The sequence below is a fragment of the Plodia interpunctella genome, chromosome 20 (genome assembly GCF_027563975.2).
Source record: "Plodia interpunctella isolate USDA-ARS_2022_Savannah chromosome 20, ilPloInte3.2, whole genome shotgun sequence".
Classification (NCBI taxonomy): domain Eukaryota; kingdom Metazoa; phylum Arthropoda; class Insecta; order Lepidoptera; family Pyralidae; genus Plodia; species Plodia interpunctella.
Window position 1 is genome coordinate 3,041,431 of NC_071313.1, and position 23,006 is coordinate 3,064,436.

At 36.7% G+C, this 23,006-nt stretch overlaps 1 protein-coding gene across 2 annotated transcripts in view; it reads right to left on the reverse strand.

Annotated features, from left to right (window-relative positions):
- The window catches only part of Gycalpha99B (Guanylyl cyclase alpha-subunit at 99B), an 84,046-nt gene that overhangs the window by 4,727 nt on the left and 56,313 nt on the right, over positions 1 to 23,006 (reverse strand). For both annotated transcript variants that reach the window (XM_053760103.1, XM_053760104.1), the window contains exons 9-14: positions 22,765 to 22,944; positions 21,139 to 21,277; positions 16,186 to 16,352; positions 2,382 to 2,525; positions 1,813 to 1,967; positions 184 to 325 (exon numbers count right to left, since the gene is read on the reverse strand). In XM_053760103.1, coding sequence (XP_053616078.1) covers positions 184 to 325; positions 1,813 to 1,967; positions 2,382 to 2,525; positions 16,186 to 16,352; positions 21,139 to 21,277; positions 22,765 to 22,944 — 927 coding nt within the window. The remainder of the gene's footprint in view (positions 1 to 183; positions 326 to 1,812; positions 1,968 to 2,381; positions 2,526 to 16,185; positions 16,353 to 21,138; positions 21,278 to 22,764; positions 22,945 to 23,006) is intronic.

Consider the following 23,006-nt stretch of genomic DNA (forward strand, 5'->3'; position numbering starts at 1 on the left):
TCTATCTCTTATTCCGTAACCAAACATTTAGTTTTCCCATATTTATGTTTTTATTTGCAATGTCTGTGTTGTGTGCATATATTATGAATAAAACAAATCATGGTTTATCATATTGATAACAAGTACTATAACCTACAAAAAAAGATAATCCTTGTTTTCCAAATATTATAACGTTGCGCTCACCTGTGATGCCTGCGGGTCGGTGCCTGGGTGCATGTACTTGTGTAGAAAATAACATGTTCCCGGGACATCCTTGGGGAATGAGTTTGGGAGGCACGACCGATCCCTCGGCTCCATTTCAAATCCCGGGAATTTTAGTAGCCACCTGCGGGGAAAAGTTTTGTTATATCTGGGTGAAGTGATGCTCGCTTGTTCAGTTTTTGTGTTCATTGAATTTTAATGGATTTGTTTATGAATAATGATAACAGTTTATTTTAAATAGTCAGCTGAACCACTATAATAAGCTTTAGTGTTTTTTAAACTTTCGAGCTTTTAATAGTTAATACTTGTGATGTTTATTGATTATATTTCATAAACAGTTACCTTGACTAAGAAAAAGGTTGCTGATATTTTACAATAAGCGGCCCATTGCTACGTCGTGCCCCGTAGCTTTGACGTTCATCGATGGGTCAACGCACAACAACGCGGTAATTGTATGGAATTTCAAAGCAGTCGACGCAAGTCAATATCAAGACATATGTAAAATCATAGAGCACAATAGAACTGCACCGTATGGAAATAGCAAAGAGTAAACTGTAGTAATAATTTCCTGTGTTTGCATGTACACATTCATAAAGTTAATATTAACTCCAACATTCGTTATGTGTCATAGTATAACACAAATCTACGAGTGACTTGACGTAGAATGGCAGAGATATAACGGTCCCTCAATTTACGAACCATACTGTCACACTTGAGTTGATATCAATAAAAATAGATTGGTATTGGATAGAATAACATGTAACATAGGGACGCGACTATAGACAATATGAATTTCCAAGATGAAACTTCTTAGATATAAATATATATAAAGCAATCCATTAGGTAAGTCGGAGTAAAGGAGAAGGGATAATATTTTATTGGACATGATTGGCATTATAACGTGGGTCGACATTGCGATTAAAAGGTACATTTGTACGTACCAAAATACGATGAATATAAAAATATGACAGATTAATAGTCGTTAGGTATATGTATATCTAACCCTATTTCAAGTGAGGATACTTTAAAATTACCTTTACGCTCGGTTGCGTCTATTTTTCAAATTTATATTAGCTTGCTATAGTCAATTTGCCATTATTTAGTCACAAAAATATGATTCATCATTTCAAACACAACGTTAAAGTTGTTTGTGAATAAATATATAAATCACAAAAAATACGAAGGTATGTACACTCATAACGAATTTGCAGCTGTTTGCGAACTGTTAATGTACGAAACTTGTAAAAGTACGCATATAAAAGCATGAAAATCGACTGTAAAAGTGACATATACACATAGTTTTGACAATAATGGCAAATCCATTTTATTTCAATGTTTTAATCGGGAATGTATCTAACAGATACGCAATTCACCAACAAAAACCTAGATCTTCTTCTCAGAGCACTATTAAGTTCCCTTTTTGTCTATGAACTATGTTTATTTGTTTTATTATCGTTGATATAATGAACTATTGTTGGCCAACCGTAATACAATAACAATGTCGTTATTATCATGACGAACCTCATAATAGAACTTTGTGACACATTTTGATTCCTTTATTAAATTACTTAAAACAATAATAAGATGGTTATATGAATTAAGTGGACTTACTCATAAGTAGTGGGACTGACGTTGATCTTCAAGGGTTCCGAGCCGGACTCGAACTTGTTGGCGAGCGTCACGTTGTGCCCGAACAAACAATACTTCAGCATCGTTTTCCCAACTACCCCGGCTAGCACTGTCCCAGTGTGAAGGCCTATGCGCATCTGTGTTAAAAATGTACATATTTTTAATTACATTGAAATTTCTGATGTATCTCCATTACCGATGTCGTAACAACAGGACTCCACAGAAACTGTGCTATGCTGTGGTATGCTGTGTTCGAACTTAGCTTCATTTAGCAGAGCACAGCTTCTATCCTAAGTAGGGCATCAGGCCAAATCAACAAAGTAACAACAATTTACAACCTTATTATTGTTTTTAGTGTCTGTGGCAACACAAATAAATTCTATGTCTTGTCTATACTAACTTTGCGTAGTCTTATAATTAAATGGTTTATTACACCAAAGTAATATGAATAATTAAATTATTCATATTTCTTTGGTGAATTTGTGCGATAATATTTTTATACATATAATGACATAAACTTACACTTATCTATGTAAAAAAAAATATAATACCTTAATAGGATCACCCTCGTGCGTGCGATGCTGCGCACACGTCTCGACCATGCGCAAACCCATCCAAGCGATTTGAGGCGCGTGAGTGTCTATCTTCTTATGGAGGCCACTGGCCACGCAGTACGCGTCACCTATTGTTTCCACCTATGACAAAATATTCATTTCAAAGATATAATTAAGAGAATATTATCATTATCCTAACCTTTCAGTTTGGTTCACTCTAGCGTAGGGTCGGGAAGGACTTAATGTAGGTACAGTGTTGCAACCCTAGACGTGATGTGTTAGAGGAAAAAATAATCTATGTCAGCCCTATTTTCATGTAACGTTGTGTCAGCACATCACGTCCGAGAGACACGTGTAACTATAGGGTCGATGCCGTAATTAGTTAGAGTTAAGTAAAATAAACATGTCAGAGAGTCTCGACCGAGTAGCCGTCGCGAAAGGACGTCCCTTTAGCTCCGAACGCAGACAATAGACCGCGCAACCAGATGTTGAAAGTGTTTGCAGATGTTGAAAGTGTTTGTGACCGTACCTATACTCACTTCCAATTTAACCAAATATTTAACAAATCTATTATTAGTCCAAGCGCGTTCGGGTTCACTTAAATTAATAAATATTTAACAAAAAAGTGCATTTGGCGATTTTAGAGCGTAGTGAATTAGTTTGAGATTTTAGTGTTACCTAAACATATCATTTATAAGTATCTAAACAAAACAGCTCCAATGCTGTAGACTTCGTAAGTGAACCTGCAGCCTGCCAACACTACACAAGCTGAAAAACACGGGTGAGAGCGTTCCATGTTATAAAATATCCCCCTTCATAAATATATCTTTACCTAGAGCTATATACTTAACCCATAACGTAAACAAACCCTTAGCGTAACAAGTTCTCCAAGTAGCCAACAAAAAAGCAACTATACTTCAAAGAAATAATCTTGTCCCACCACTTGAATCCTGCAAGGTCAGTGCCAAAATCAAATCCAAAATACACATTCGTCTTTACTTATGTATAGATGTACTGCTTTATTTGTTTGCCAGATTAAGTAAAATAAAACATGAACCTGTTCTAGTGTTGTAATTTAATAGTTCAAATATTATATAAAAGAAATAAATAGACAACGCGCGTTCGGGTTCATTTAAATACATAAATATTGAATACAAAAAAGTGCTATTGGCGTATTTAGAGCGTGGTGAATTTGTCTGAGTTTTAGAGTTACATGTAATACCAACAAGCCAACAAAAAGCAACTATATTTCAAAGAAATAATCTTGTCCCACTGCTTGAATACTACAAGGCAGTGCCAAAATCAAATCAAAAATACACATTAGTCTTTATTTATGTATATATATATATATATTATGTATTGTACTGTTTTACATGTTTCCTAGACTAAGTAAAATAAAATATAACCTGTTTTTTCAAAGAAAACCTCAAAGCTATAAGATAAACAAAATGAAAGAATTCCGGTAGCAAATAAAGGCATCCCAGATAAAATTTAAGACAATTAAAAATATTTAAATCACAACACATAATATACTTCGATAACGAATATAAAACGAAGATAAAAGAGTCTCGTCACGCTTATAACTCATATGGCACCTCAGATATTCCGCCAACATTTGTCTTAAATAACCTAATATTACATACTTATTCTATAACCCAACATAGAACATACCGATAATTCCAAACAACATTCCTAGGCGCAACTCGCCCTTGCAACAATAAAAAAAAAAGGCCCAATATAAAAATAAAAGATAAGAAATTAGAAAGACGCCATTGAAACCAGGAAACACAACAAACACAATAGCTAACACGTAGAACAAAAACAAATCCACAGCTGCAAGCCATAAATGAATAACATCGTCTGACTTGACGCAAACCATAAATTAAAACAAAGCAATTGATCCCTACAACAAAAAAAGGCATGAAGGTTACAATTTATTACAAAATAGAAAGCTAGCAAAAAATATACCCTATTACGCAAACGACTCTATAGACAAAGGAACCCCGAGCATTATAAACCTTTATTACCTACCTAACAAACTCACCAAGTTGGCACAACCCAGAGATTTACATTCGACGTTATAATTTAATATTGGCATTAGGTACCACAAACCAAACTTCATAACATATTCAACTAAAACTAATACATTTTTCTCCACAGCTGTTTTAGAAATTAAGCTCTTTTTACAGCATAGAAATATGGAGATATACGCAGACACCATAACAAAAATCCCAGGTGATGGTAACTGTCTATATAGAGCAATCGCATACCAAATCAACGATCTGTTTGGTATTACATTCGACCATCTAGCAATCCGACGCGACTTAGCTAAGTACGTTGAGGATAATCAACACAACGATAACATACACCAAGCTATTAGGAGTAACCTAAATGACACACTAACAGATCTACAGACTCAAATCAACAAATACCTACAAGCTCAATATAAAGAAGGTACCTGGGGTGGGACTGATATATTGATAGCAGCAGCTGAATACTACAGCATCAACGTCAAAATCTTCCAAGGCTATCCGCTAAAAGAAACAATACAATTCAGCCCGAAAAATAATGACGCAGCAGGTTGCATAGGCCTGATATTTAATGGAAATCATTACGACTGCTTCAAGAATCATTTGGGCGCTTCTTCACTAAACCCCACACAAAAGACAGAAAGCTCAGACGAATGCACCCCGGAAGAAATAACTGACGAAACCGGCTACAGACTAATAAGACCGAAGCCTCATTACACAACTATAAAACAAATAGACAACATCAATATCGCTACATGGAACGTAAGAGGCGCAGCGACCTTAAACAAAAAAGCAGACATTGACTCGATACTAGAAGATAAATTGATTCACATTGCATGCCTACAGGAAACCCACTTAAAAACAGGTTCTTACAAATCTAAACACTACCTCTGGTCTCTATGTGAAAACCGAAAAAGGGGATTAGCCATCCTAATCAGAAAAAATTGCGGTCTCACAATAAAATGGACAAAATCAAACACAAACAACATGGCAGCGCTAATCTACCTAGATAACCAAACTACACTATTTATAGTTAATATACGTGTCTCAAACTCAACGTCAGCGGCAACAAATGATTTAGCTAAATTCATACATTATAATACTGGGCGACTTCAATGCACACGTCGGCTACCAAAACCCAAAGACACGGCATAATCCAAAACAAATAGGTAAAAACCTGCATCACAAAACTACAAACAACAACGGTGAAATCATGACAGATCTATTAAGAATGGGAAACCTCCGACTGGACACATCTTTCGGCCGCAATAGTTGTAAAACGACATACAGATCCGGCCGCAATATTTCACAAATCGACCACATTATGACCCAAGCTAAAACTCCACCATCATTTAACTATATAAAAGGCGAATACTTACTACGAATATTAATACGCCACTTTCGGACCTTAAAATCATCTGGGGCAATCTAAGACCTTTAAATAGAAATACCAACAAGACCCACCAATTTAATACTCAAACAACAACACCCAAAAACAAGGAGCTAAACACATTTAAATATAAATCGCTAGATTATGAACTACTTCAAAGTAAAGGCACAAAAGAAAGATACCAAACGGAAGTAATTGAACTTTTAAATAAAAGACAGCAGAACAAAATCAAAGCCAATCTTTCCTGGGAAGAAATAACAGGAACTATGAAAACAGCAGCCACGAACATCCTGAAATTTTATCGGAAATATTCCAGAGATATACAGGTTAGCTCTAACAAAACTACAAAAAGCAAAATGCTTGAAAAACTAGCGGCCCTCTGACCCAATCCACCAAAAAATCCTGAAAAAGTGCAGATATCACCTACAAGCAATAGAGGTCGCCGAGGAACAAGAAAAATATCGTGCATTCTTCAGTGACCTATTAACTAGACACCCCTCAGTAAGAATGAAATTCACATGCGAATTCTATAGAAATCATAAGCAAACAGAAAGACGCCGACTAAAGCAGACTTTTATTCCTATGTCTAAATGGGAACAAGTACTGGCAAAAACAGAAGGACAAATCATAGAAGAATTGACAGGCGAAAACGCAAAAAAAAGAACTAGGCGCGGAACCTACACTATAAGAAATCGAAGGAATAATAAAAAAAAATGCGCAATAAAACAGCCCCGGGAATAGACCAAGTCGTAACAGAATGATACAAAGCCAACCCAGAAGAGCTAAATTTAGAAATTCTAAACCACATTCGAACTGCATGAAAAAAAAATCATACTGCCATCCTCATGGACTCAGTCGATTCAAGTGCCACTCCCTAAAAAAACTAACCCGAAACAGGTAAATGACTACAGACGTATATCAATATGTAGTAAGGGATACAGAATTTATGCAAACCTTTTACTAAAACGACTGGACGAAACAATTGAAACAATAGACAACTACCAAGCCGCCTTTCTAAGTAATCGCTCCACGGATGACCACATGTTCACCTTACGTCGAATATTGGATGAAGAATGGAAAGCGGGTGAAAAAACTTTTGTTCTTTTGATCGACATAGAAGCAGCATTTGACACCGTGGATCACTCAGCTTCAGAGATATAATCGCGTCTAGAACAAATAAATCCATGACAAATCGAATCATAAAAGCCACTTTGAATGAATCTACATGCATTAAATGGTTCGGACAACAAACCAAATGGATAAAAAAAGGTAAGGGTGTCAAACAAGGCTGTCCCATATCACCAAGACTCTGAACAATAGTTATGGACGACGTCTTCAAAACACTAGCGGAAGAACTACCTTATATAAAAATTAATCAAGATGACAAAATTCAACTACCAATTATTCTAGCCTTCGCGGACGACGTAATCATAATATCAAATGATATTCAATAATTAAACGAAATTTTTGTAAAGGCCACAAGTCTATTAAAGTCAGTAGGTCTTACAGTAAACGATACAAAAACGAAATTACTAGTTCGCGACCCACTAAACATAAATAACAGGAACTTTTTTGTACTGGGAGAAACTACTTTATCTCCCGTTAAAGAAATTAGGTATCTAGGGACCTACATCTCACCTGTACTGAACAGGAATGGTACAGTAAATGCCCGCTGCAAACAAGCGATCAAAAATTCGAAGACTCTACAAAAATTTATTTAAGAGTTCCCGCATGCAAGGGAAAACAATAAAACTTCTTTACAAAATGGTGATAGAACCAACTATGACCTACGGCCTCAAATGCGCAGCACTAACAAAAGCGAATCGCTCAAAACTTAGAAGATACGAAAGAATGATTTTACGCGACATGCTAGACAATGCAGGCCCCGCACATATGTACAGCAAGATACACGACATTCTGGATGGAAAAACTATTACAAAAAGAATCAAATGCCTTCGAATGTGTTACTATGGACACATACTACGACGCAGAGACCCACATCTACTACACGCTGCATACAAACATGAAGCAAAAAATCGTAAAATAGGTCGACCTATTTATACCTGGAAAAATTCCCTACAACAGGACATGGAATACTATAAGAAAAGCCCTTCAGAGTGGATAGAGCTCGCAACAGACAAGAAAGAACTCATTTCAGCGGCTAGAGAAATATACAAAATGGACGAAACGGACAGCGAAATAGAAAACGACGAAACCGTCACCAACACACACAACGAAGTCAGCGAGGAAAACGAAACACACCAACGCTCTCCTCCATCGAATAACCCGTCCTCCTAAATTCCAATATTGGCTACAGGCTGCATAGTCGGTTGATTGTGGTCGACCGGTTGCGGCTAGTCGACCGTCCTCTCCCATCCCAGAGCGTGTCACTCCTTATAAAACCGTGCCCCCTGGTGTGGGGTCGTGGGTCTGGGCTTGTGCGACGCCACCGCTTCCACCCAGCAAGGTAGCGGTCGCTGGGAACGTCCTCTGATACCTCGTATTGACAGCAAAAGTAAGCGAGCTCGACGCTGTTTTGTTGGCAAGGTGAAGCATGTAGACGAAGGACGTATATTCCAGCAAACGTGACTTTGATGGATGGAAGCAGCGTCGCATAGGTACGGCCAACGGCCTGTATTCGGTTCGTCCGTTTCAGCTTCGAGCTGGCTGGGTGTGGTGCATATGTTCATGTTCATGTTCATGTTAAGTAAAATAAACATGTCAATATATTCACTGGTCTCACTGGTATCATTTACCAAGAACAACGGAGATTGTTGGCCCAACATACAGCATGTAAGTCTCCTCCACTTCTCCCTGTCTGATGTTAACCTATCTGTTAAATTCCTCTTAGCTATATTCTGCCGAACGCCCTCCATCCATCTCATCTACAGTTTCTTCTTTTCCAGTCAATGTATTATCCACGAAGGCGTAATAAGTCAACAGAACTAATAACTCTACTAGCCGTAGAAAATTATAATTTGGTAGGGGCCAGCAAGACAAGGTATACATTTAAATAATGCTACGAAAAAAGTGTGTGACATGCAATACCATAGCATAACAAAAATAACTGGGGATTTCCCAAAATTCGTTTCTCAAATGTCGTACATATTAAAGATAAAAGGTTAGATTTTTATTATTAGGTATAATTTCTTATAAGTAAAAAAATAAATGTATGATAAAATAGTATCAAATTTAGCGGCTTTCAAAAAGTATGATGCCATTTAAAACAACTTTGCCCAAAACCTCTTTTTCTTTGTGATTAAAATTATAATGTAAACTGGCAATAAAAACTCCGTTACTTTGTTTACCTGCTAATGTCTCCGTTATACTTCTTATCAACAACTCAATATTTATACCGGCTCTTATCAGGGTTTATGAGCCATTTCTTCGCATGAAACCCCTTTTTAACTCCTTGCTCTATTGTACGTAAAAGTTACGAGGTGGGAAAATGCATATTTCTGGCACAAAATTGTAGAAAGAGCCTACTTATTTGAGGCCAAAGTAACTTTGTTGTATTTTCATCTTTACCGTGCATTACTTCCAACATAGACGTAATGTAAAACATACTTTTGAAAAGTTAATTGTAATACATTTCACTTATTAAATTTGTTATTGCTTACATTAGTGGACGACCTCGTTGGCACAGTGGTAAAGTGCCTGCCTCTGAACCGAGAGGTCCCGGGTTCGATCCCCGGTTGGGTCATGATGGAAAATGATATTTTTCTGATTGGCCTGAGTCTTGGATGTTTATGTATATATGTATTTGTTATAAAATATAGTATCGTTGAGCTAGTACCCATAACACAAGTCTCGGACATACTTTGGGGCTAGCTCAATCTGTGTGATTTGTCCTAATATATTTTTATATATATTTATATAGATTTATATAGATTTTATTCAAGTTGCCGAACTTGAGAAAAAAAAAAACATAAACTGTCAATTACGATATGGTAAAAAAACGAATTAATGAGTTGTGTTACGGGCATAGGTTACGGGTATAATTTATTCGATTTACCTACCTACGTTGTCAAAATCGAATATACGTATTAGAAATTCTGGTATATTACATACGACGCAAAAAATCCTCGAGCCCCGCACAACTCACTCTGAACTATCCAACGAAAAATATTTTTGAAAAAAATATTCACGTCTCGACCAAAGCACGTTATTTCCCGATACAAACGCGTAAAAATCTAAAATAAATATACACAATAGGTAGTCGATTTAGCGGGGTTTGACATGACGGCGTCGTGTCGGCTCTCGTCAGGTTCCGTGAAACCGGAGAAAACCCATATTCTGCGGTTGAATCGCCAAAAAATAAATAATAAAGTTTTTGATGGTACGTCAGTTTGTTACAGCGCAGTCTGAAAATTCGACGAAACGTTTTACGAAGTTTAGACAGAAAAGATAGATAGACGTGGTCACGTGTGTATGAAATGTTTTTAAGTAAATTTCTTTCTGTATAGGTCGATGGCATTGACTATTATTGAGCTAAAAAACGAATACTAACAGGTGCCTGGTGTGCTTTAGTGAAGTTGATGTTTAAAAACATATTATTACAAAGTAAATCAGCCTTTTGTCATTGTCTACACATGGACTGGAACACACGAATAATCTTGGTACAAACGTCAGCTATATAATTATATCTCACTCTAATCAATATCAGCCATCAAAGTTACATGCATTGACGTGCATATTTTGAAAGGAGAGAGGCTATCTGTAATTACAGGGTACTATAGCATAGGCCTAGGCAACAAAGTCGACAACGCCCGTGGCGTTGCAGTCTTCTTTTTAGCTTGTCGACTTTATTACAACTTGGTGCTAACATCATCTACGTATATCTAAATCGTAAATCTAAATCGTCTATTTAAGCCGCCAAACACTAGTGCCTAGCTATGGCAACATAAGTGGACAACAACTTCAGGTGGATCGAATGCTTATTTTCCTGCTGTTTTTTTTTATATATCCTGAGGTGTCCCACTGCTGGGCAAAGGCCTCCCCTCTACTTCGCTATCCATGTCTGTCCATTGCGTAACTAGTTTATATCCGTCACATATATCCGTCCCTTCGCCCGTGAACTTGATTCTGAGCAGACGTGTCGCCACATTTTACTAAAAAAAAATTAAAACAGTGCAAGCTAATCACCCATTACATAGTGTTCTCTTAAGTGTGATAATCCCCTGCATTAACTTCAAGCGAAAATAAAATATTTTTGCAAACGCGATCCCCCACCCGGCGGCGACCAGTTGTAGCGAGTGCGGGGACAGACTTCACCTCCGCCACGATAAGAGACGGCTGCTATTTTTGTCTCTCTCTACGACGCGCCAAGAAACGACGACTCCTCGCTACGGGCCCGAGCGGTCAGTGCTACGAGCTGCTGCGATCGTGTGACGCAGGAGCTACGAAACTCCTACGAACGGACTTTTCGTAGCAGACTGTTGCTGACGGGATCTTGTGTTATCGATAACTGGCTTTTGCGGTAAATATTTTATAACCAATCTTTGTTTCCAAGACGAATTTGTGAACTTTGAAAACTTTGAAACTTTGTGTATTCGAGGATATATTTAACAGTAGTTCTAGTCAGCTCACGCTAAATAATTATGTCATTGCATCGCTCACCGCCTAGCACGGCGCCTAGTCCCAACATTAATAAACTGCCGGAATGCTACGGATCGGACTCCGCGCTTAATATCTCATACCTAGACAATGAGACTAATGAGACTTCTACAAACGTAACAAAGCGTTTTAAGCGTAAAATTGGTGAACTAGGTCACAAATCTGATAGCTCAATGACTGAAATCAAGGAGATGTTTATGACAATCCAGCAACAAAATCAAGTTCTCATATTAAAAAATGATGAGCTCCAAAGATCTGTTAATACTTTATCGGACAGACACGATGCAATAATAACCAAGGTCGAGGCCCTTGAAAAAAATAATACGATTCAAGCTAAACGTATTGAACTTTTAGAAAATAAAATTGAGGCTTTGGAAAAGAAGTCTATTTCAACTACAATTGAACTTCGAAATATTCCGAAACAAAACAAGGAGTGTGAAAATAGACAGGCTTATATTCAATATGTTTCTGAAGTGGCCAAAGCCGTTGGAGTAGATACGAGATTAGATAATGCTCAAATCAGAGATGCTTACCGGGCCAGATCGGATGCTATAATAGTGGACTTCGTTACCACCACGACCAAAGACTTACTCATATCGGGGGTCAAGAAATTCCACAAACTTAACAGCCAAAATAAAAAGCCACATCTAAATACTCTGCATGTTGGCCTTCCAGGGCCGGCGCGCCCGATTTAAGTTGCTGAAATGCTCTCTAATAAAAACAAAAAGCTGGCTTTCATTGCCCGATGTCTAGTCAAAGAGCATAAAATTCACTCTACTTGGTCGTCGTATGGCAGAATTTTTGTCAGGAGACATGAAGGTCAAGATCCAATCAAAATCACAGATGAAGAGGACTTCAAACAATTTGGACCATGACTAGTCATGCCATTATCACGTAATTATTTAGTAATTCTGCTTGTCTATCTCTTGTTTCATTATTACTATATTTTCTTTATTAGCGTATTATCTAGTTGTAAAACCGTAGAAACATTCACCCACACTTATTCACACACAAACAAATCAAATCAACATAAAGCACATAAAGTTTCGTCTGTCGCTTGTTTTCTATCAAAATTCATACATATTCCAGTTACTTTTTACTCCAAAATCACTTCACTGTTTCCCAAATATTCCATACATTGCTATAAAATCAAGATAACCACTGAGAATATACTGACGATGTACTTGTTTGTCACAGTCTATCTACAGAAAACATGGACTGGAACTTGAGTTCCAGTCTCGACTCTCTGTCTGTGGCAGAGAGTTTCACATGTGATATAGATAATTTAAATTCTAAATTAAATATAAACAAGTACAATCTCAAAGTTATATCTCAGAATATTAGAAGCATCTCGTTCAACTGGAGTAGTTTTATAACCCTTTTGACTCGTTCTCAAATAGACTGGGACCTAATTGTCCTAACTGAGTGCTTTTTACCGTCGACAAACATTATTCCTACCTTAGAAAACTACAATTTTATCACGTCTGATCCATTATCTCATCTAACCAAAAATGAAGGTGTAGTTATTTATTACAAAAAATCGCTCAAAATACAAACTGAACAAATAATGATCTTAGAAGCTAATAGTACATTAATACGAATAAATGAAGATACATGTCTAATTGGTATTTACCGTCCTCCCCATCACCTTAATGCTACTAAATTTATCAATTCCCTCGAACTCCAACTTAAAAAACTCTCACGTTACAAAAACATTATTATAATTGGCGACATTAATCTAAGTATTTGTCCGTCTAAATTCGATACCAGAGCAAATGACTACCTAAACATGCTAGCATCTAATTCTATCCTGCCAGGACATTCCCTACCCACGCGAAACAATAAAACTTGCTTAGATCATATAATGATTAAAACAAAATGTCTTCCCCAATGCTGTGTTATCGATTCATCAATTACTGACCATGATTCCATAGTCCTTAATATTAATCTTAAGACAGAAATCCCCCGTGCACCTGTCAGAACCTTTAAGTTTTGTGACTATGAAGGTTTGGACAGAACCATCAGTGATTTTGATTTTTCCCCTATTTATCAGATGACAGATGCAAATGATGCTGCTGATTTTCTCATTAAATCCCTTCAAACAGCTATTAACTCTAATGAAATGATTAAAAAAATACCGGTTAGGAAACGAATCTCCAAACCGTGGATCACCAAAGGATTACTCAAATGTATGAGAAACAGGGACAATTTACATAAAAAGCATAAGAGGGATCCCGAAAATGTAATATTAGAGTGTACCTATAAAAGATACAGAAACTTTTGCAATATAATCTTAAAGAAGGCCAAGAGAGCGTATGATAATAGTCTTATAACGGAAGCAGGCAAATCACATAAAAAATTATGGAATGTAATAACACAGCTAACTCAATCTAAAAACAAAACTGACCATTCACCCAATCTACTAAGCTACCATGCACCCAAAGATAGTATCAATCACATCAACTCTTATTTTGCCAGTGTGGGAAGTGACCTCGCTCGTAAGATTATACCCATAACAACACGTAATACTAAATTTAAGCACAGAGACCCCCCACCTAACTCATTTGTTATACTACCAACTAACGTAGAAGAGATTATATCAGCAATAATGGCTTTAAAAACCGATGCAGCTCCCGGTGTAGATAACATTCCTAGCCTTTTGCTGAAGAGATATGTGAACATTCTCACAACTCCGATCACATTCCTATGCAATCTAATTTTCCAGACGGGTGTCTTTCCCCGTGCTCTAAAGATTGCTCTAGTTAAACCGATTTATAAATGTGGTGACAAGAACAGTGTTGACAACTTCAGACCTATATCTTTATTACCGTCACTATCCAAAATTGTAGAACGTCTCATTAATAATCGCTTAGTTAATTTTCTTGAAAACAGCAAAATCCTCGCTCCATCCCAGTTTGGTTTTCGAAGAGGTAAATCAACAGAAGATGCTGTCTATAGCTTGACTGACACTATTGTACGCAATCTTGACTTAGGTATTAAAAATATCGGCATATTTTTAGATTTTAAAAAAGCTTTCGACTCAGTTTCGGTCCCCCTTCTCATTCAAAAATTACAAGCGGTAGGAGTAAGAGGATTGCCGCTGTCACTTCTGACTGACTATCTTCAGGATAGACTCCAACAAGTTAAAATTGGAAACCTGATTAGCGACCAACTTCCCGTAACACATGGTGTGCCACAGGGTAGCATATTGGGTCCCACGCTATTCCTTGTCTATATTAACGACCTCTGCCAGCTACAAGTTCCAAACTGTACAATCTTTGCTTTTGCCGATGACACCGCACTTGTCGTTAATGGTAAAACGTGGGACGAAGCGTACTGCAATGCCCAAACTGCCTTCAATATGGTCACTGGCTGGGTAAGCACAAACATGCTAACATTGAATTTGAGTAAAACGAAACATATGTTCTTCGCTTTAAATAAAACTCAATGGCCTAAAACCGGTTTTATTACTGCCCATACGTGCAATAATATTTCGCCTCAATGCTCATGCCTGAAGTTAGATCATGTTGATACTATTAAATACTTAGGTGTAGAAATTGACACTGCCCTAACCTTCAAAACTCATATACAATCATTAACGACAAGACTACGCAAGCTCATCTATATTTTCAGATACTTAAGAACTTTAGCTGATCGTAAAATTCTTAAAATGGTTTATCAGGCACTGTGTCAATCTCTAATCGGATATTGCATTACTTCATGGGGCGGGGCTGCAAAAACGCATCTCATTGAGGTGGAACGGGCTCAACGTGCGATACTTAAAGTAGGAGCTTCCCTTCCTTTTCGTCATCCAACATTCGAACTCTATCAACAGTGGGAAGTCCTTACGGTGAGACAGATCTTTGTCTTTTCGACTATTCGTAAAATGCACACTCAGTGTAGATATAATCCGAGTCTTTTTGCTAACAAACGAAGAAAGACTACCGTCTGTAACCTTGAACACTTCAATACTAGATTTGCGCTTAAGTTCTTTTGCTTCCTTGGCGCCTTCCTCTACAATAAAGCCAACAATATTCTTATTATATACCCAATGTCTAGATATCTTTGCAAGAAGGCTCTTTTTAAGTGGTTACTATCTCTTGACTACGATTCTACTGAACGTCTCATACAAATTACTTCATAACCTCCTACCTCATCATTACACACTACAGAACAACATCTTACACAAACAAGAACACTTACATATCACATACAATCACCCACTACGGTTTTACTCATAAGCTTAGATAAGTATTTTTATGTTTTGTCATTATGTATAAAGTTTTTCTCTTTTTCTTTAATTTTTCTACTATCGGCGTCAAATTGATGTACAAGATCATTTAAATCATAGGGAGGAGTGAGCCTGGTGACCTGTAATACAGGAGGTCTTACCTACCTATCTCAGGCACCAGTTCTCTCCACACTTATTGATATTACTACTCGCATTACTTGTACCCCATCGATTAAGTATGAAATGAAACTCTGTAAATTAGTATTAAGTGGAGAGAATAATAAACGATTTATTTATTTATTTATTTATTACCTTTTGTATGTATATATATTTGTAATATTAAGCAATAAAGTTTTTTTTTTTTTTTTTAAACATAAATCATCCGACCATCTTGTCCTGGGACGGCCTCTTTTTCGCCGTCAACCAGCACGGTTTCTGTGGCTATTTTAGCTCACCTTTCTTCCTGCATCCTGCAAATGTGGCCAGCCCAGTCCCACATAAGTTTTCCCTGCTGTATAAAAAATACATAAGTACCTTATAAACATCCAGCTGCTCGCAGAAGATATCGAACATGGAGTACAGGTTCTCCAACATGTCGATAACCATCATGGGCGTGGCGGTCGCACAGATCGAAGTGAAGCCGACTATGTCGCTGAACAGCATAGTGACGTCATCGTGGCTTTTGGCTTCAATCTTCTCGCCTGATAGAAAACTTCAAATTTAATTACAAGCATCACTTAGGGTGGGTTGCACCAGTCAACTTTGACGTCAACTTTAACTTGCTCAGAAAAACGCAAAGTACGTCATTTTATCTAGACGACAAAGTTGAAGACACAGTTGAAGGGTGTAAACCACTATTCAGAGCGTACAGTCAAAATGAAATGAAAATTGTATATCCTAAGCAAAGACGCTAAAGCTAGTTAATAATAAAATTTATAAACTCTCGACAATTATGCCTCGATGCCAGAGTTCACGTAAAATAGAAACCTTACTAATTTATACATTGGCTTGCTTTTACGAACTCAACATCAAGATAATTCATTATATTGTCAAAGTTTTCATAACTTAACATACTTGAGAACTCGATGTTGTATAATTGAAGATGTTTTGCCTTTAATAAGGTTATGTACCATACACCAAAGTAATAATTTACCGCGGAGGAACTTCGCGGAATTAGGAAACTTTACAAACCTGTTCGTTCCAAAGTTTGTGCCATAGTTGTTACACACTACGGTTTTGATACGGTATTAAGTTTTATTTTTGAGGTAATAATGACAATGTTTTGAAAGAATACAAGTTTTTATAAAGAATATTGAATCCGTTGTCATCCAAACTGTGTATACAGCATTTTAGCTCAATCAATTGGAAATATCTGGTTCAAAATATAGTTGCAAGATTCCTCCCGATCAAACACAGTAGGTTCACACGTAGGTATGTAGGTATGTATAAATGCTTGTAAAATATTCGGCGTATCCTAATCCTAACTAATATTATAAATTCGAAAGTAAGTTTATTTGAGTTTTTCATGCAGTTTGCAGTATAGAGAAGGACAGGGTTAGACAAAATAACTGTTCCCGTTGGAAAATTACGGAACAGCAAAGATTTGCTAATACTTTTTTTGTAGTAAAAACTAAACTAATAAAACTAACAGGCAATTTTGGTTTACCATTACTCTACTCGATTACTGTGTACTGGGTACTCGATTGGCCACGTATCTTCAAGTTCCATAAACTGAAAGTATTGTGTATATAAACATTGTTTTAATTTGTCATGCCATAAAACATATCCGTCGATTGATGATTTTATTTGGCGTTTAGACATGACGTTCTGACGTTTAAACAAAATGGCGATCTTTGCGTTTTTGTTCGCACGTTAAAGCTAACGTCAATGTTGACCGTGCAACCCATCGTAACTCTAACTTTTGTTTCCTGCTTTGTTTCGCTGTGCCCTCACAGAGTTCATGTCTGAGTTAATGTACCTTTGAAATCATAATATGTACAACCTAAACACATGATGCAATCAATGGTTGTTGGAAAAAATGAAGTTTGAATTTGTACATGCAAATTGTGTTTACTTCCAAATACTTAATTGAAAACAGTTTTGAAAATAATGTGAATGTGTTCTGTGTAAAATTGTGGTGTTGTTAATTAACTGTGAACCTGCAGACAGAAATAGTTCGGTCGGGATCAAGTGCTGTTTAACTTGTAACGGGGCTTAGCGGCTTTGCAAAGAGGAATAGTTCAAACGTGTCCAATTTAACCTACCGTAAGTATGTATAAATTGGATGGAAATGCAGCATAGTACCTATAGTTTTATCAGTTTTATTATTTCTTCTAGGATTAATATTTTTGATCCAATCCATTAAGTCGTCTTTGCAACATGATTTTTTACAAAATTTCAACCACATTAAAGTGCTTTTGGGGGTTGATTTTAGAAAACAACAGTATATATTTAAACGAGGGTATACCAAATTTCATAAAAATTGGTCCAATCTGCACGCGGGGTCAATTAAAACAACTAGTTCTCTGTATCGTTACGCTTTGCTCTAATAAATTTGACTCCTTACCAAAAATTGTTCGGCCACGCGTATGAGAGTCGCGGACATCAGCCAGTTACTTAATTACTCACAAAAGTTATGATATGCGGTGTCATCACAATCTAATTGCATATCAAAGCACGCCACAGTTGCTGTGTGCACTGAGCAATAACTCCGGATGCCAGCTGTTAACTGATGCTGCAGTGGAATTGATTAGCATCGCAACGGTTCACACTGCTAAGTAAACTTCGTATATTCTCAGATTATCTACAGCGTTGATGTCACATGGCATCTCAACACATTTATAGTAGGTACAAGATACGATTGGGTTTACATTCGAAAAAAAAAACTTGTGTCACGTGAATTTGTGTTCCATTCGTTTTATTCCACTTTGATCACCCAGGTGATATGACCTAGGTTACCAATTTCCACATTTTTATGTCCTGAAATCACCCGCTGGCTATTTACCTAAGTGACCAAAATCCACAAGAATCAAAATATTCTTGTGGATTTTGGTCACTTAGGTAACTTCTCTTCTAATCACCTAGATAATAAAAATCTATCACCTATTTCACTGTACATAGTATTTTTTTTGTTTAATCGACCACAATAATGATTTAGTAGCTTGAAATGGAGAAGGCGATGGCAAACCACTTCATTATCCCAGGAAACTGGAATTAGGAAACTGTATTACTAATTGCATATGTGTTAAGTGTTAGATACCCCATTATGGCCCAGAGGAATGCAATTATAGGAAGAAAAAATATATTTTCTTCTCTCTATAATATTAGTATGGAAGTAGGGATTTCAAATGCCAGTGTCTAATACTTACTGCGATACTTTTTTTAAAAGTAACAACTTTTATCACTAGAATATAAAATTCACATGTGTAAAGAAGCCTAAGTAAATAACTTATGCAAACTCCTTTTCAGATTAGTTTAGTCTTGTCTATCGAGAGTATATAAAACTAAAAAGTCATGAAACTAAGAGGTACTTGAATTATTAAAATATGGAAGTTTGGTATAAGAGGTGACATCTGGAATCGTCCATGGAAGATGCAGTCACAGATTACATAATACCCCAGTAATGCAATATACCAAAACATTTTGTGATCTAACCCGTGTTATTTAATAGTTTTTAATAATAGTTTATTATAAAAGACAAAGCATACTTTAAACTAAAGTGTGTTTGTCTTTCTGACAGTCAACCGTCTTTTTCATGCAAAAAAAATGTCCTTTTTAAATACACATATGTTATAAAATTTGTAATCATTATTTTACTTATACCCAAATAAAAATAGAAAGATATGCAATAAATTATAACATGAGCTTTGTTAACTAAGACGTGTTGCGTCAATAACTCTGACGTTGACTTTAACCTGCGCGCCGTTGACGTTTAGACAAAATGGCGCGGCGTAGGTACTTTGCTGTTTTTCTGCGCACGTGAAAGTTGACGTCAAAGTTGACGGTGCAACCAACCCTTACTATTCCTGTGAAAATCTACTTCACCCCTTTGTTTCAAGCCAAGAACAAAACTGAAATGGTGTTAGTGTGACTTGTCAAACTACAACGTTCTAGACTTTGGCAATGGAACTTGTGTTACTTTGGGCAAATGCTGAAGGAAGGTCTCCTAAATTCTTCCGTATAGTTTAACGTTAAACTGACGGACTACAATCCACAAGTTACTTCCGTAGTGGTAAAACAGGTAACCTAAATCCACTTTGACAAATATTTATAATAAAATTTGTGGATGGATAATTATTCCTTGTTGGTTGGTTTCGGTATGTATTCCTTATTATATCATATTTAGTGTACAATAAAAACACAAAATTATATTAATTTAAACTAAAAACTATCTAACTTAAATATAACCTATAAATTAAAAATATCTACAGAAGTCAAGTATTGTAATCAAGGGATACAAGCGTAATAATTTATATTGTATGGTATATGTATTATATGTACTAAATCCTACATAATTATAAATAGGTGGTTCTCAGAGCGTTTCGACAGCTCGGCCGCGTTGTCATTACGATCCGTCAATTTTCTTACGAGTAAGCTAGGAATCTAATAGGAATAATATTTATAAAATTGACACAATAGTACAGATTATTATAGTATTTTAAAATCAGATAGTAAATCTAATTCTTGTCTTTGTTAAATTTTGAAAAATTGTAAATGCGAAAATTTAAATGTGTGGGTCGTGAAGCGAATGGGGCCAAAATAAACTGGGACTGCGGTCCCAGTTACCCAAACCGGGAACACGCTGAGAAAAAGAGAGAGAACATGTTTTATCAGTTAACTATGAAATAAGCTTAATTTGAAGAGCTCAGTGATCAAAGAGAAACAATAAAAAAGGTATATATGTACGTATATTTCCAATGTGAATTTGTGGAACATCAAAAAGATTTTCGCTTTCAGTTTGATCTGGCATTACCCTTTTTGGATTGGATCGCTAATGCTAAAATGAAACATAATAAAACAATACAACCTCATCATTTGCGCTCTAGAATCGTTGTTCGTGACGATAAAGATAAAAAACCCTTGACTGCTAATAATAGTCAACAACGACATTCCTAAAAGAGGTAACGTCAGGCAAGCAGCTAGTCGTAAAATATTCATTAAACCCTCTGGACTTTAACACTATCGTATATAGACGTTATACTATCGTGTATTGACAATTAATCATTAAGGGTGAGTTGCACCAGTCAAGTTTAACGTTAACTTTAACCTGCACTTAGAAACGCAAAGTAATTATGCCATTTTGTCCTAAACGTCAGCAGCGAGCAAGTCAAAGTCAACATCAAAGTTGACAATTGCAACTCGCACTCTCGGTTGTTTCGTTGTGTTTCCAACAGGTTATAGTTCATTTTTATACGAGCTCAGGGCTTCGGGGCGTCTGAGCTGATAAATAAATTGTAATGAAAGAAAGAGACAACATAACAAACTTACCCAGCCATAGCCTTTTGGCGATGTGCGGTGGGAATATCAGCTGAAGTAGACTAACGTTCTTTTCCCGTTCATTGACCACTGCTTTACTGGCTTCCTCTATGGAACTCTTCAGCTTGTCCATCCTTCTTCGAAGACCGTCCTAGTTTCAAAGAAAATCAAATAAAAAAACCTTGACTATTTTACAAAAATTAAATTCTACACGACTGCCGTCTTCTATTCATTTTAGTTTCATTTGACGAATGTTCATACAAATGTACAGGTTATATACTTCTTGTTCTTGCTCCTTAATAAATATCATTTAAAAAATAAAATAAAAATAATTTATTTCAGACGTAGTATGTCCTAGAATACAATTGCGTATTATTGTGTGTCTTAGAATAAAATTGAAAATTAAATTTATAATTATTAAGGAGATACTAATTCTAGCCCCGATTTTAACATTACGTAGTTATATTATACTTTTGAAATCATCGATCAACCATCAAATTAAGGAAATACCACCAATCGAGATATAACGTGCTGTATTTTGGATTGAAGTGAGATTATCAGGATCCGAGTAAACTGTTTGATGAAATCACTTTGAAGATATCAAGTGGAAACACATCTTTACTTATCAATAAAACACAATCCACAACAAACATGAAAAGTTTCAACAAACACCTTTGTTCTTCTGCTGAAGGGGAAACAAGGAAGTCGCGAAAATACCTTTGAAAGTAGTTTTAGAGCATCCGCCAAATCCCGGCGACGGATTGGGTCTGATCCAATGTCCTAGGTGAACGACAAACGCGGCAAGGCGGCAGGCAGAGAGACGCTCTATGTGGCATGCCGCATATCGTCGCATCATGACGCGACGATATCAATTCAGTGGCCTTTACAGGCAGATGACATCAAAGTCGCAGATAAACGTGGATTAGATTAGCAGAGGATAGAGAAAGTTGGCATACAATAAGAGATGTTTATGCTCAGCAGTGGGTAGAAAAGGGATGAGATGGTGATGATGTTGTCGCCGTAATCAGTCATACAAGCGCGTCGCAGTGCATCATGCAGTGGTCTGTCGCGCACTTAGGACGGTGAGTGAGTGATTGTCGATGACTTTTGTATTCCGAAACTATGATATCGGATGTACACATTCACAAAGAAGATGGCACACGTATAGTTATATATTTTCAAAAGTAGACTCTGGAAATCGCACAGATATCTAGAATCTAATTTTTTTACAATTTTAACCCTTTCACTTCATATCAGTTGTCGTAATCCCAGCGCGAAGCACATTGAATCGAAAATAAATACCTACAACAAATAGGAATACCTAACGCCAACTCCACTCTGTCGGCGAACGCAGACACATGCCGACGCGAATGCGTGAACATGGCGTAATTTATATGAGAGATTTTATTTATCGCAATGAAAACCCAGCAACATATACCGAATCCGCCAAACTGTTCGAGGACATTGTGGAGCCTGCATAAAACGTAAATGCTTTACAAGCGGTAAATAATAATAATAATAGCGGTGATTTTTGCTCGGACATATCTGATGTTCGCGAAATGGCCACGACAAAATCGTAATAACCCGACGTTCGTCGTAAAAGGGTTAAAGTAAATAATGCATTTTAAATATACACACCTGCGCTCTGGCCTGTTCTCCAACCAATATGACGTCCCGTGTCGCATCGTGCAGGGGTATATCCGATATGAATAGACCACGTCCTGTGAGCCCTTCCAACCCATCCAGGAAAGGCGAACCCACGAACAGAAGCGAGTCGCTTTCAGGACAAAACACCATTTGGCCTTTGATCTCCAGCCCCTGGGAACAAAAAACAATATTGTTACTTGACTAAAATCGAAATATATCGATTAAAAGTAGAG